The sequence below is a fragment of the Mytilus trossulus genome, chromosome 10 (assembly GCF_036588685.1).
Source record: "Mytilus trossulus isolate FHL-02 chromosome 10, PNRI_Mtr1.1.1.hap1, whole genome shotgun sequence".
NCBI classification, from domain to species: Eukaryota; Metazoa; Mollusca; class Bivalvia; order Mytilida; family Mytilidae; genus Mytilus; species Mytilus trossulus.
Window position 1 is genome coordinate 58,513,351 of NC_086382.1, and position 12,726 is coordinate 58,526,076.

At 30.5% G+C, this 12,726-nt stretch overlaps 1 protein-coding gene across 10 annotated transcripts in view; it reads left to right on the forward strand.

Moving 5' to 3' along the window:
- The window catches only part of LOC134688258 (rho GTPase-activating protein 20-like), a 166,205-nt gene that overhangs the window by 112,378 nt on the left and 41,101 nt on the right, over positions 1 to 12,726 (forward strand). Inside the window, exon 1 of one of the 10 annotated variants that reach the window (XM_063548778.1) lies at positions 1,083 to 1,280. The exons of 8 other annotated variants lie outside the window; for them this stretch is intronic. In XM_063548778.1, the coding sequence (XP_063404848.1) occupies positions 1,224 to 1,280 (57 nt within the window). In that variant the 5' untranslated portion in view covers positions 1,083 to 1,223. Of the gene's footprint in view, positions 1 to 1,082; positions 1,281 to 3,078; positions 3,260 to 12,726 lie in introns of those variants that run through there. One more of the 10 variants, XM_063548781.1, reaches the window with a different exon arrangement.

Consider the following 12,726-nt stretch of genomic DNA (forward strand, 5'->3'; position numbering starts at 1 on the left):
TAGCTTATAGTTTTTATGCAGACTTGGTTCATTAAGCAATGTGGATGTACTGTTTCATGTTGGTCTAATGATTTTAATGAGGAACAAGTGTGAATTGCAAATTATTTTTTGGAAAACATTTTATGTAAAGAGCTTGGTCATTGTTATGTATTACGTTCCATTAAAAAATTCAAAAAAACATAAGCTGTTTTCAACCTAGAAAAAAACCTGTATCAAATATGAAACTGATAATCGTCCAGTCTAGAGACTTTGTCCCGCTGACAGATGACCTGATAGATAAATAGATTGGTGTTAGTGGACCGGTCAGTTTTAATACTGAACAGTGGTCAGTTCACAATAATGTTTTGTTAAATCTGGCCTGAGGGATGATATTTATACTTGGTGTTAAATACGTGTACCTTGCTACTGATAGTCTAAAGTATAATCGTATGTTTACAAAGCAAATCAGACGTTACGAATAACAACAGCCAGTTACGAATAACAACAGCCGTGTATTGAATAAATGAAATTATACATGGATAAAAATAATATAATTAAAATGTTTAGACTCATTTAAGAATATTTCACTATTCAGTAAAGTTCATGTTCTAGGCCGAATGAGAAGTGGTCAGATCTACATGTGACAAATTTTCAATGAATGAAACATTTGATTTACAGTGAGTGAAGTTCCAAAATTCCATTAAATTCTTATGTGCTGAAGTTTTCGATTCTACCATACATTTGACTGTTTTTTGAATGGCATGGAAGAGCTGTAAATAGTCTGCTAGCTATGTATGGAGTACTACCATCTTCTCTCACATGTGTGGGGTATTTGTAAATAAAGTTCTAAAGGGAATGTTTTTTTTAAACATAATAGATTATAACATGAGCTGTGGTTCACTTGTATGAATTTGTGGTCAGTGTTTTGGACTTTGTGACATATTGCATCAAACTTTCACTTGTCAAATGAAATAAAAAGACCTGAACCACAGAAAACTTGTACAGTTTTTGGTGATTTTAAGACTTTATCCTAAAATACTTGTAGCATGATCAATCATTTTACATAATTACGTCAAATATTACATTGATTTATGTTTTTTCGAAGTTTGTGTTCACTCGTACTTTTGATGAAATTGGGTGTTCTCTCATTTCACACAGGTTATTTGTGAAATTGACAGATAGTTTTCTTTTTTTGTTTACTGGATTTATTACAAATATTAAGGAAATGTGATGTATTAGAGAGAATGGATTCATTTTTAAGGAACTATTATCATGAAGAAGACCTCTATTTGGATCCCTTCGTAAGTATATGTTAATTTTTGGGATAAAAAATAAAGTTGCCAGATGGAGGTGTGACAAAGATGGATTATATTTAACGGAAATGAAATCAATCGAATCATTGATAGAATCTAAATGAACAGTTACTTTATGATTTTGTATGTCAAAGTCTTTTTTTTTGTCTCATGTATATTAAGTACAGCCTATGTAAAGTTTAATTTGTCTTAGTTCTGTACGATTCTGTGCAATTGTATGCAATAGGATGGTACATGTATATGAATGGCTCTTAAGTTAATATTCCTAGTCGTTTTTGTTTACAACCAGTGTTTCGACTTTTGTGTCCAGTGTATATGTTTCTTCACAGTTTGGCTTTGGTACCTTTCAATTTCTTTGATTTGTTTTGCTGATACTCTTGTTATTTGTTTTGGTTATAAGTATTTGCCTCATCATCAATGAATTGTACTTCAGAAGGTCTTTGCTCAATAGATTGTTTACAAGAATTAGTTGATATTAAATTTTGTTGTACAAGGTGAATTAAAATTAAATGAAACAATATGAATTGACAATAACAGACAGTTTAAATGCAATAAGATTCATATGATGTCTGGAAGTCGAAAAATTAAAAAATGTTACACAACTTATTGGAAAACCATGAATGATGGGAACTGACGTTGTTGGCTTAAAAATTAATTACTTCATTATGAGCATTATTCAATATTTTAATATGATTTAATCCCTACAAGTTATTTTCAATTGACACTTCAATATGTAATTAATTTTTCCAAATATAAGTCAATCTTATAAAAGTACAAACACAGATTTAGTCAAAGTACTGATGCACTTTCATTTTTCCTACATTTTTTAAAATGGTTAATGTATTCCTGCATCAAGCTGCGATTTCTAATAATTTGAGGGTAATTGCCGAAAATTAATGGTGTCATATGTCACTTCGACAATTTAACGGAAAAATGGTTTAGGTCACATCCATTACACCATAATTTCAGTATCCATTTAAAATTTAGTTTTATGGTAGTGAATTTTAAAAAGGAGGACCTATTTTTAAAATTCATTGAAATTTTATATGTCGCCGAAGAAACTGTGACCAAATGGTACATTTTTTATTGTCTGTTTAGATTTAGAGGGATATATGGGTTAAATATCATTTAAATTATCCCTATATAACCTTAGGAGGTCTTCTTTACTATAAGATTGATAGCCACAGCAGAATTATATATAACATATTTATTGACACAGTATAAAATATTGCGGTTATGAATTGATCACTTTCGACTGACTATTTAAATCATCAATAAAATAAAACTTTACCGTTATTCACAATTCTTGAGCTTGAGAACCTGCCCTTTTATTATACATGTGTGTTTGCGTAACTTTCTCTCTTTACTTTGACCGTGTTTAAATTGCCTGGAATTATATGTATATCTAAAACAAGTACCCCGGTACTGTATACATGTCTACAGATATAGAAGGATATTGCAATATCTTGATATAAGTAAGCCGTAATAAGTGTGAAAAAATTAAACCTAAAATGAAGACTTCGTTTACTTCGAACAACACAACAGATTACTTATGGTACTTACAGAAAGGATATTTTATAAACAAATATACCTGACAGTGTTAATTCTTAATTAGGTGTGAAAATAAAAAGTGACGTTGATTTTTGATATTGAAGCATGTACATAAGTATTTGACAGTGTTTGGATATATGTGGACAGCAAACAGTGAAAAAGATACAAGTCTTAATTAGGTGTTAAAACAAACAGTAAATATTTAGTAGATGTTTAAGGAACAGGGGTAGTTACATGAAGAGACACGACAACACGTCAAATCAGCGAAAGTTTTTAAAAGTCTCAGTTACGAGTATTGTTTAAATGTTTATAACGGGTAGTAAACTATAAACATAGATATCAAGAAAAAAATGGATGTATGTTCGGATTGTGAGTTTGAAGACTAAATAATGGGGCATGCTATACAGAAAGTTACAGTAAGTTCTATAAATCTTTTCTGTGTTTTCTGTAGCCAATACGTAAAACTTTTTTAATGTTGATATATTGAAATGCTTCATTTAGGGATAAAATAAGAAAAGGAGGATCAGATTTTCGAATGAGGTTATAATATTTTTTAAAAACAACCATCATATAGATCTCATGCAAGATTGAAAATAAGGACAATTTTTTAATGACATAATCTTTTGTAAAAATTTATTCTTTGGTGGGTTTTTTCATATTATGATTTAAATGAATAATATTTATTGTGACCAGTATTCTGCAAGCATGCAGTTTGGTTTGGATTATTTGTCAATCTTTTTTTTTTTTTGGTTTCCTATATATGTGACTTTTATAATGGTTTCAAAAACCAATGATTTAAAATTTGTCAATATCTTGCTTAATGGTTTATTGTGCAATAGTCTCGGATGAATCACAAAAGTTTTTTGAAATTGGACTATTTCTTCATTAAATGAATAATGTACTCATTAAAAGTAAAGCAATTGAAATTCACCTTTTTAAATAGAAAATAGACATATCAGAAATGTACCTGTAAAATTTGGAATGGAAATGGAGAATGTGTCAAAGAGACAACAACCCGACCATAGAGCAGACAACAGCCGAAGGCCACCAATGTTCATTTTGTACTTGTTTATATCATGATGCACTCAAATAAGCCACTCATTCTTCAGTTTATATATGACAAAATCTGCAAAATCTGAACATTTTGTATTATTATATTTTAGCCTGAAGAGTGACAAGGATAGAATAACTTAATCAGTGTGACATCAAATTTTCAATGTTATAATGTGGTACTAATGTCCCTGTACTGAATGCTCTCGACATGCATTATTATATAATGTTACAATCTAAATAGGTATCAACAATTGTATTTGATATGAATAACAAAGAATGATTAGATTTGGTTTATTTATAGCCTATGAATGATATTTACGTCTAAACAATTGTGTTTTATAACTGGAAATCAAGTACACATCTTTTTTTTTTAAATACCTGTCAGAGGTGTGACAATTGAGGGAGGTGAAATTGCAGGATTGTTTTTAATCTTCCTACGCAGAATTTTTTCCATAATTTACAAACTAAGATTAAGAATTTTAGACCCTTGTAAATCAGAAAAAAATTTAGACGAAAAAAGTTTCTTCATTAAAACAATGATGGCTTATTATAATAAAATTAAATGATAAACATTAGGCAGTTATCTCCCTTTAATTAATTTAAGGGAAGATAGTAATTATGTTGACCTTGAATGACCCAGAAGAAAACCTGGACAGTTGTGAATCCAGGATAAGTCACAGAAGTCCCAAAAATAATCACATGTGTCTCCATCGAATTATGCATACTATGCATAATTCGATGGAGACACATGTGATTATTTTTGGGACTAGTATGCATAATTCGATGGAGACGCATGTGATTATTTTTGGGACTTTTTTTGACACTGCATAGGCAGATCAAGGGGACAGGGGGCCTTTCGTGGGGAAAATTTGGTTGATTATATAGGAAATCACTGAAGCATGATTTGAGTGGGCCCCCTTAGGTCAGTCAGCAGGCCTCCCCTTATGAAAAGTTCTTGATCCGCCACTGTTATGTGATCTTTAGCTATAAAATCATCCCATAAAACTTTCATCTTACTCTGATCAGCAGTTTCTATTATGATTTCTGGAATTACCCCTTCCTCCACCTTTTGAGAATCCTGGGTCTTCCCTGGTTATAGTCTAAGGAGTTGGTTGCAGTTAAGACTGGTGAAATAAGTTGGCACACTATACCTTTTGAAAGTACATTTTGTAAAAGCTTTAAAGACCTACATAATTCAGTTTACTTATATAATAGACAGGGAGGGGTGTAGTAAATGTCAAATTCCTGTATGCTATTTGTTATTTCTCAAACACCTTTTTTAATCAAGTTGAAATGATGGCAGGTTAAAAAAAGAAATTCGGTTAAACGGTTCAAGCAATAGAAGTGAGACATTTTTGTTCAACGCTTTAAATGAATTAATAAATAACGTTTTAAATCGATTTTAATAAAATTGACACCTTTATTTTAGGATTTACACAAATAACTGTATATACCTGTAAATTGTGAATTAACCAACTTGTAGAATTGATTGACTCAATTTAGGTGTAATTTGTTTCAGTTTATATTGATTAGATATAGTTAATATTTGTATAACTGTAGTAACAGACATTTAAGTCTGTCTTAGTCAAGTTGTTTTTTATTAATTTTAACTTATGGAGCATTTCTTATGAAATATTAATAACTCCTTTACCCTTTCAGAAACATTGTATCATAAAATCCATTTAAATGAATGAATGTCAAAATGTTTGATTTCAGTTAATTTTTTGAACACCTTCATATTGATGAATTAACCAAAGTTTGATGCCCCCCCCCCCTTTTCCTGTATAATCTAAACCATAATTTTCATGTTCATGATGTTGAGAATATTAAGGACACCTGAACGTGGGAATCCTTGACTAACAGATAAATTCAAATTCTCATGTTGTTTGATCAACTCCCAAAACATTTTTTCCTTAGAACCAATGATTGCAAATATCGAACAATATTATGCATATTTAACCTATATTAGTAGGTGTCTTTGATATTTTTATTGGTTATATGGTATTTTTAAAGATGTTACTAGACAAATGGACCATTTATAAAACACCTGTGGAATTTGTTCCCATTCATTACAACCCTGGTATATCAATCGCTTTGCTTGATAAATAAAAGTTTTTTGTACTATTAATTTTGAAAAGTTTTCGTCTTGCATGTAAACTTTCCAATTAATAAATTTGGTTAACAGCTTTAATTGGTCTTTGTAATTTATGCAAATTTTTGTAAATTTATGCCAAAGTCGTTAAATGTGTGATGTTATTCAAGAAACGGTTGTGGAGGTCTTTGATAATGGTTTCATTTATTGCCCAAAAAAATTTATGAAAGAAAAGGAATATAGAAAAAAGTGTTTTAATATGAAATAAATCAAATCCTAGGAATACTTCACCATTTCATCATTGATGTGAGAAGTGATTTGTATGCATGTGCAGAACGTGTAACTAAGGATTCCTAACCTATAAACATTGCTGCACTATTAGAGAACCTTCACAAGTGTTTAGCAGTTCGTCTGATTGGACACTTTAACTTTTTCTCAAAGATGTTGTTTTTCGGATAAGTTCTGCATTCTTAAATTTAGATACCAATCGAACATCACTGAAGAGTTTTTACCATAGTTTTATTGGTCATTGTAACTTTCTTGGATTCTAATAACTGACAGGACACCAACTTGTTTCGTGTGACTTATTTTGAAAAGATTGTTACATTTGAAATGCATTTGATCTTTCATTGGATTTTTGTTTGACTGATATGTTTTATGATTAGATACCAGTGTGACAGACTTAATACTGATTATTTTAGTACTTGTCTTGGATTATCTTAAATATTTGAATTTGGAGGAATACTCACAAATTATCACTTGTTTGTCTTAAACAGTTGTCACTGTAGGAGTTGACTACAGCAGTTGAGGCAGGTGTAAGTGGAATATGTATTTTATCTATAAATGCAAAAGTAGCATAATATTTTTTATTGTAAAAAAAAAACGTTTGAAGGGAGAGAGAAATCTATATGTAAAATGCTATTTTAAAGTTTACTGTTTATAATGCCTCCATTGACCATTTGCATTGCACTTAGACTCTAAATTTACCAAATATAAAAAGTGGATTCTACATTTACATGGAAGATGTGTAAATTGATTATGAGTTATATTTTAAAAAAATTGTCTGTGAAGTTATGCACTGATCATTAAAAATGTAAGACTTCTTTGATGTTCAATTTAAAAAAAAAAGTTGTACACTTTGATAATCATCAGAAAAACTTACAAGCTGATAAATGCATTTAAATTTTAAATGGTTTGAATATATTTTTTGAAAGTATAAAAACAGTTATGTATAAGACAAGATAGGGATGAAAAGAATTAAAAAACGGTGTCAAATCTATCTGCATTATCCATGGCCATTGATATTGGACAATAAATTGTAGAAATGTTATATTTTATCTTCTTAAAAGATTAGTTGCAAAAAAATAGATCAAATTCAAACAATATTTGAGATAAAAACTATAAACATTAGACTATTATGCTACACCATTTCAAAACAAAATTTTGGACCGCATTCAGCTAAGGACACCTGTAATTTTGCTTATCTAATTGTTACCTGTTAACTTTAAAATCTCATTATATGTAGGTAAAGGTAGACAAACAAACTCTTCCTTTTATCTCTGGCCAGGTTTCAAAGGTATATAAATTTTAAGTCAATATTTAACGATTTTATTACCATATCTATAACTGATGTCAATTCCTGTCAATATTTCTATTACCTACTCATTATTATAATTATGATTGTAGACACATTAATTGCACCTTCTGCATTTTGAAGTGCAACTTAAAATTCAAGTAATAAATTTTATTTTAATTAACTTCATTAATAAATGTCTAGTCACAAATTTGCAATTATGATTATGGTCCTTTATGTATTTATAATATAACAACCAACCTTAACTGGTATTTCCATATTAAGCAGCATTAATTTTACAGCGCTATATTTTTTAGTTTGGATATTCAGGAAGTTGGGATTTTATGTGAAAATTTATTCCATGTTTTGACAAGAGGCTCCTATTTTCAAGATTTCCTGCTGGACTCAATCATTTGGCTCATATGATCTACCAATAATTTACTTTAACATGTTAAAACGAACATGACTTTAATATTGATAAGTACTTTTATGGCAATTAAGTGAAGGTTCCTAGAACATTTACTTTCAAAATAAAAAATATGATTTATGATAATGATCATTATGATTGTAAGTAGAATTAGAATTTTAAAGTAAGATTTATATATTCAAAATCAGCCTTCCCACTCAAGAAAAGGATATTTCAAAATGTAAATGTACAGATACTAAATCTTGGAATATATAAATGAAAATAAAGAATAAGCCTACGACAGCTAGGTTTTACAAATGTAAGAAATAGGTACATGTAATGGTAGTGCAGACTTGCTATTTAAGGTTCTTGTACAGTACACAAAACCATCGTTAGTTTGTCAAGTCATGATTCTGAAACTTTCATGGTGCATTTGAAGTACATAGACTTCTTATTGGTACTTATTAGTATGTGAAGTCATTATTCCACTACTGTCAAAGCTATATTAACATGCATATGCTGAATTTTATACAATTAAAAAAAATGCCACTTTTTGTCGAGCCTGCAATCTCTATTGCAGAAAGTAGTGAAGATAGAAGTTTTTTATAACCTTGACTGGCTATACAGCCCTTGCATGGTCAGTAATTAGTAACAATAGTGACATGAACACATATGTGATAGCTGACCACATCACATGTGTCACTAGACATGTAATAACCAACCACTAATAGATTCAAGTGCACACTATAGACAAATTATGGTTAATGGTCAGTTTGATGGGAAATTTAGTGACAATTTTATGACATGTCAAACATATATATGTTATTAATTACAATGAGGTTGAGATTATTGACATAATTATGACAGAATACACAAGTCAAACTCATTCTTGTGACAGTTTTACAAGTTTTATCAGAATTATTATACCAAAACTGCAACTATATCTGGTTTTAACAACCCCAAATAGAATCTTAATAGAAGCCTTTTTGACTACTATAGAGGGTGTTAAACGACCTTGATCAAGGTGTAACATGGTTGGTCATTTGTTTTTATGGAATATGTGTTCTAATTTTACTTTCATTATTTTTTGTCTCACAGTGATAAAGTTCCAAGAGGGAGACTTACAGTGCTGTTTTCATATTTATTCCCCATTTATGGGCATTATGTTTTCTGGTCTGTGCATCTGCCTGTTCCTTTGTTTTTCCGTTCTTTCGCTCGTTCGTTCGTTCGTTCGTTTGTCTATTTGTTTATCCATCTGTCGACCCGCTTCATGTCAAAGTTTTTGGTCAAGGTAGTTTTTGATAAAGTTGAAGTCCAATCAACTTGAATGCATGTTTCCTATGATATGATCTTTCTAATTTTTATGCCAAATTAGAGATTTTACCCAATTTTCACTGTCCACTGAACATAGAAAATGATAGTGTGAATGGGGCATTCGTATACTCAGGGTACACACTCTTGTTATGTTGTCTTCTGAATAGGTAGATGTTAATATTTAGATCACTAATGCAAAGCCAATGATATTTTTGGTATGCAGCTATATAAGCATTGGCAATCCTCATTACCATGCTTAGGACCCATCACTCAGTTTTAATCTCATTGACATGTATTCCACATCTCCTTATATAATATTCATATATATGACTTTGTTGCTTGGATCACTTTAGGAAAGGGGATGAAACTCATGAAAATACATAGCAACTAAAGTGTATACCAAAATTTTTTAAATTTAAAAAAAAAAAGCTTTTTTGTCTGTTTTAAAATAAGTGCTAATGGATTATGTATGGTCAAAATCCAACTTTTTGATTTAGAGTTGTCTTTCCTGTTCTTAACCGAAATTCAAAAGAAACATTAAGATTATGAGAAATAATGTTTGTGGTTTATGACATGTTATGGCAAAATGACAAAATACTCCTGATTCTGAATGAATGACCACTTTTTGACAACCAACCCAGATGGCAGGTAATGTTACCTGTCACAGAAGTAGGTCATCAATTTTACGATTATTTAGGATGGGTATTGGGTCACATCTTTATGACATTTAAAATCAGATAGTTAGAATAATTGTGGTCGTGAAAGATAAGCATTAAATTTTTTAATACACATCTTCAAATTTCACAATCCTGAAAGAAAATAAGGGATAAAAGGTAAAATAGAAGACGGATTGTCAAGTGTTTTCTGTTTATTTCAAAAGAAAGTTTTAATGGTGAATAAGCTAACATGTGGTATCTTTCATTCTTACTCGCTAAATAATAATATTCACATGAAGATAGGGATTGGATAAAAAGATAGTTAATGTCCAATAGATTTTCATTTCATTTGGCTATAAAACATAGAATAAAGTCCATCTATTCACTACAACTAAAGTTAAGCAATATGGCTATATATATTAAGGGTAGATTGCAAAAGGTTGTGTGAACATTTACGATGTTTTGCCACTCAGATTCCAAACTCATACTACCAACACACAGTTTCTATATCAACAGATTAAGTACTTTTAACAGTAAATCTCATTTACAGCAAGCATTTTTATACAAAATTTGCATTTCATTAATAATATTTTATTCCCTCTGTAATAAGAATATTATAGAGCTAAGTGATTTTTCTAATCCAGTACTTTTCTATGACGTACAACTCATCTTATTCTAAAGTTCACTGACAAGTGCCTGGAACAGTTTACATCAGAACGTGTTGATATAATTGTGAACTCCACGTTCACGTCCTTTTTATGAATAGAGATTATATAAGTTTGTCTATAGATTTAACACAAGTGCTTTTACATATTAATCTTTGTCTTAATGAGTTTTGTAAAAGCCTTTAAAGTACAGTCAATATTGGATTGTCTCTTACAGTATCTCAACATCATAAAAGACTCTTACAATTTAGTTCAGAAATGTTTTATGCTGAAATGCACACCCACTTTGTAAATACTTTTTGTACTCATGATAATTGCCGAATATGTGATATCTTAGTGCAAGATTCAATTATATACAAGTGACTGTTTATTTAGAACTGGAACTATACAGTTGATATCTTTATATAGAGAGAGCCACTCTCTATAGAAGTCTTCTGTACTCTGTAAGCATGCATGTACTAATTTGCCACTGGGTGTGTAGCAAACAACTATCAATCTCTTAAATTTTTGATATGAAAGAAGGAAAAAAAAGAAAGAAAAAGAATCGACATTCAGCCCTTTCAAGATCTATCAATTATTTATTTTAAAAGTTTATAGTGGGGTTCTTTAACAATTTGAACCATATTTTTAACAAGATTGCTCTAAGCTGGACTTCTTTATAGTAAATCATTGATAACTTTAACTTTTACAGTCCTAGTACATCTATCAATAGTCCTCAGTGTATATTTACTTTGCCAATATTTCTCATGACGTCAATGCTTCTATCATATCAGACTTAAAGAAATCGTAAAACATGTAATCTTATTATCCTGTCTATCTACCAACCATTAAAGGACAATAGACATAGGTACTTCATATCAGTCGTGATTGTCCTCTTATATTTGATGAAAGAAAAATCGGTTAATAATCTTCATTGATGAGCCTGTTAATGTTGATATATAGAATGATTTGTCCCTAGCTACAAGAAAACTGACCTGACGTTCATGGTTATATTGCAAAAGAAAGAAAAAAGAATTCTCTTTAATTGTTGCGTAACATTTAATTCTGTTTAATTGAGAAGTGGTTTTGCACTTTCCTGTTGTGCATAACAAAAAATGACACGGGTTATGTTCTTCTCATATATGTTATGATGGTATGATACTAAACCCCTTACGGGAACGATTGTGTCTGATGTTCATATGATGAAATCATAATTTTTCAGTCAGTTTAATTGAAGTCTGGAGCTGGCATGTCAGTTAACTGCTAGTAGTCTGTTGTTATTTATGTATTATTGTCATTTTGTTTATTTTCTTTGGTTACATCTTCTGACATCAGACTCGGACTTCTCTTGAACTGAATTTTAATGTGCGTATTGTTATGCTTTTACTTTTCTACACTGGTTAGAGGTATAGGGGGAGGGTTGAGATCTCAAACATGTTTAACCCCGCCGCATTTTTGCGCCTGTCCCAAGTCAGGAGCCTCTGGCCTTTGTTAGTCTTGTATTATTTAAATTTTAGTTTCTTGTGTACAATTTGGAAATTAGTATGGCGTTCATTATCACTGAACTAGTATATATTTGTTTAGGGGCCAGCTGAAGGACGCCTCCGGGTGCGGGAATTTCTCGCTACATTGAAGACCTGTTGGTGACCTTCTGCTGTTGTGTTTTTTTATTTTGGTCGGGTTGTTGTCTCTTTGACACATTCCCTATTTCCATTCTCAATTTTATTGGAATTTTTGCCACTGGTTGATATTTTTAGTTTGTGGACTTTAGTTAAGAACAAGGTTTTGTATTGTACAAAGCAATTATTTCTTGACTTGGGAAAATATATTTATATATAGCATTATATTATGGTGCGGAAATCCTTGCATGTAGAACAAAGTCCATAGAATTGTATTATGTTCTTAGCCTGGGAAAGTCGTATTTAACTTTCACAGGGGGAGGAAACGTCTTGTATTGAGCCCATGTAACTTCCAAATATAATATAATGTTTAATCAAACTTTATCATAAGATCGTAATCGTAAGATTAATAAAGAGAGAGATGATTTAAACATCGGAATTAAATAAACTTTATTGTTCTAATCTTTGTTGATAGTACTTTTCTTCATATATCGAGGGCCACTTAATAAAAACATGGTTTTTGTGT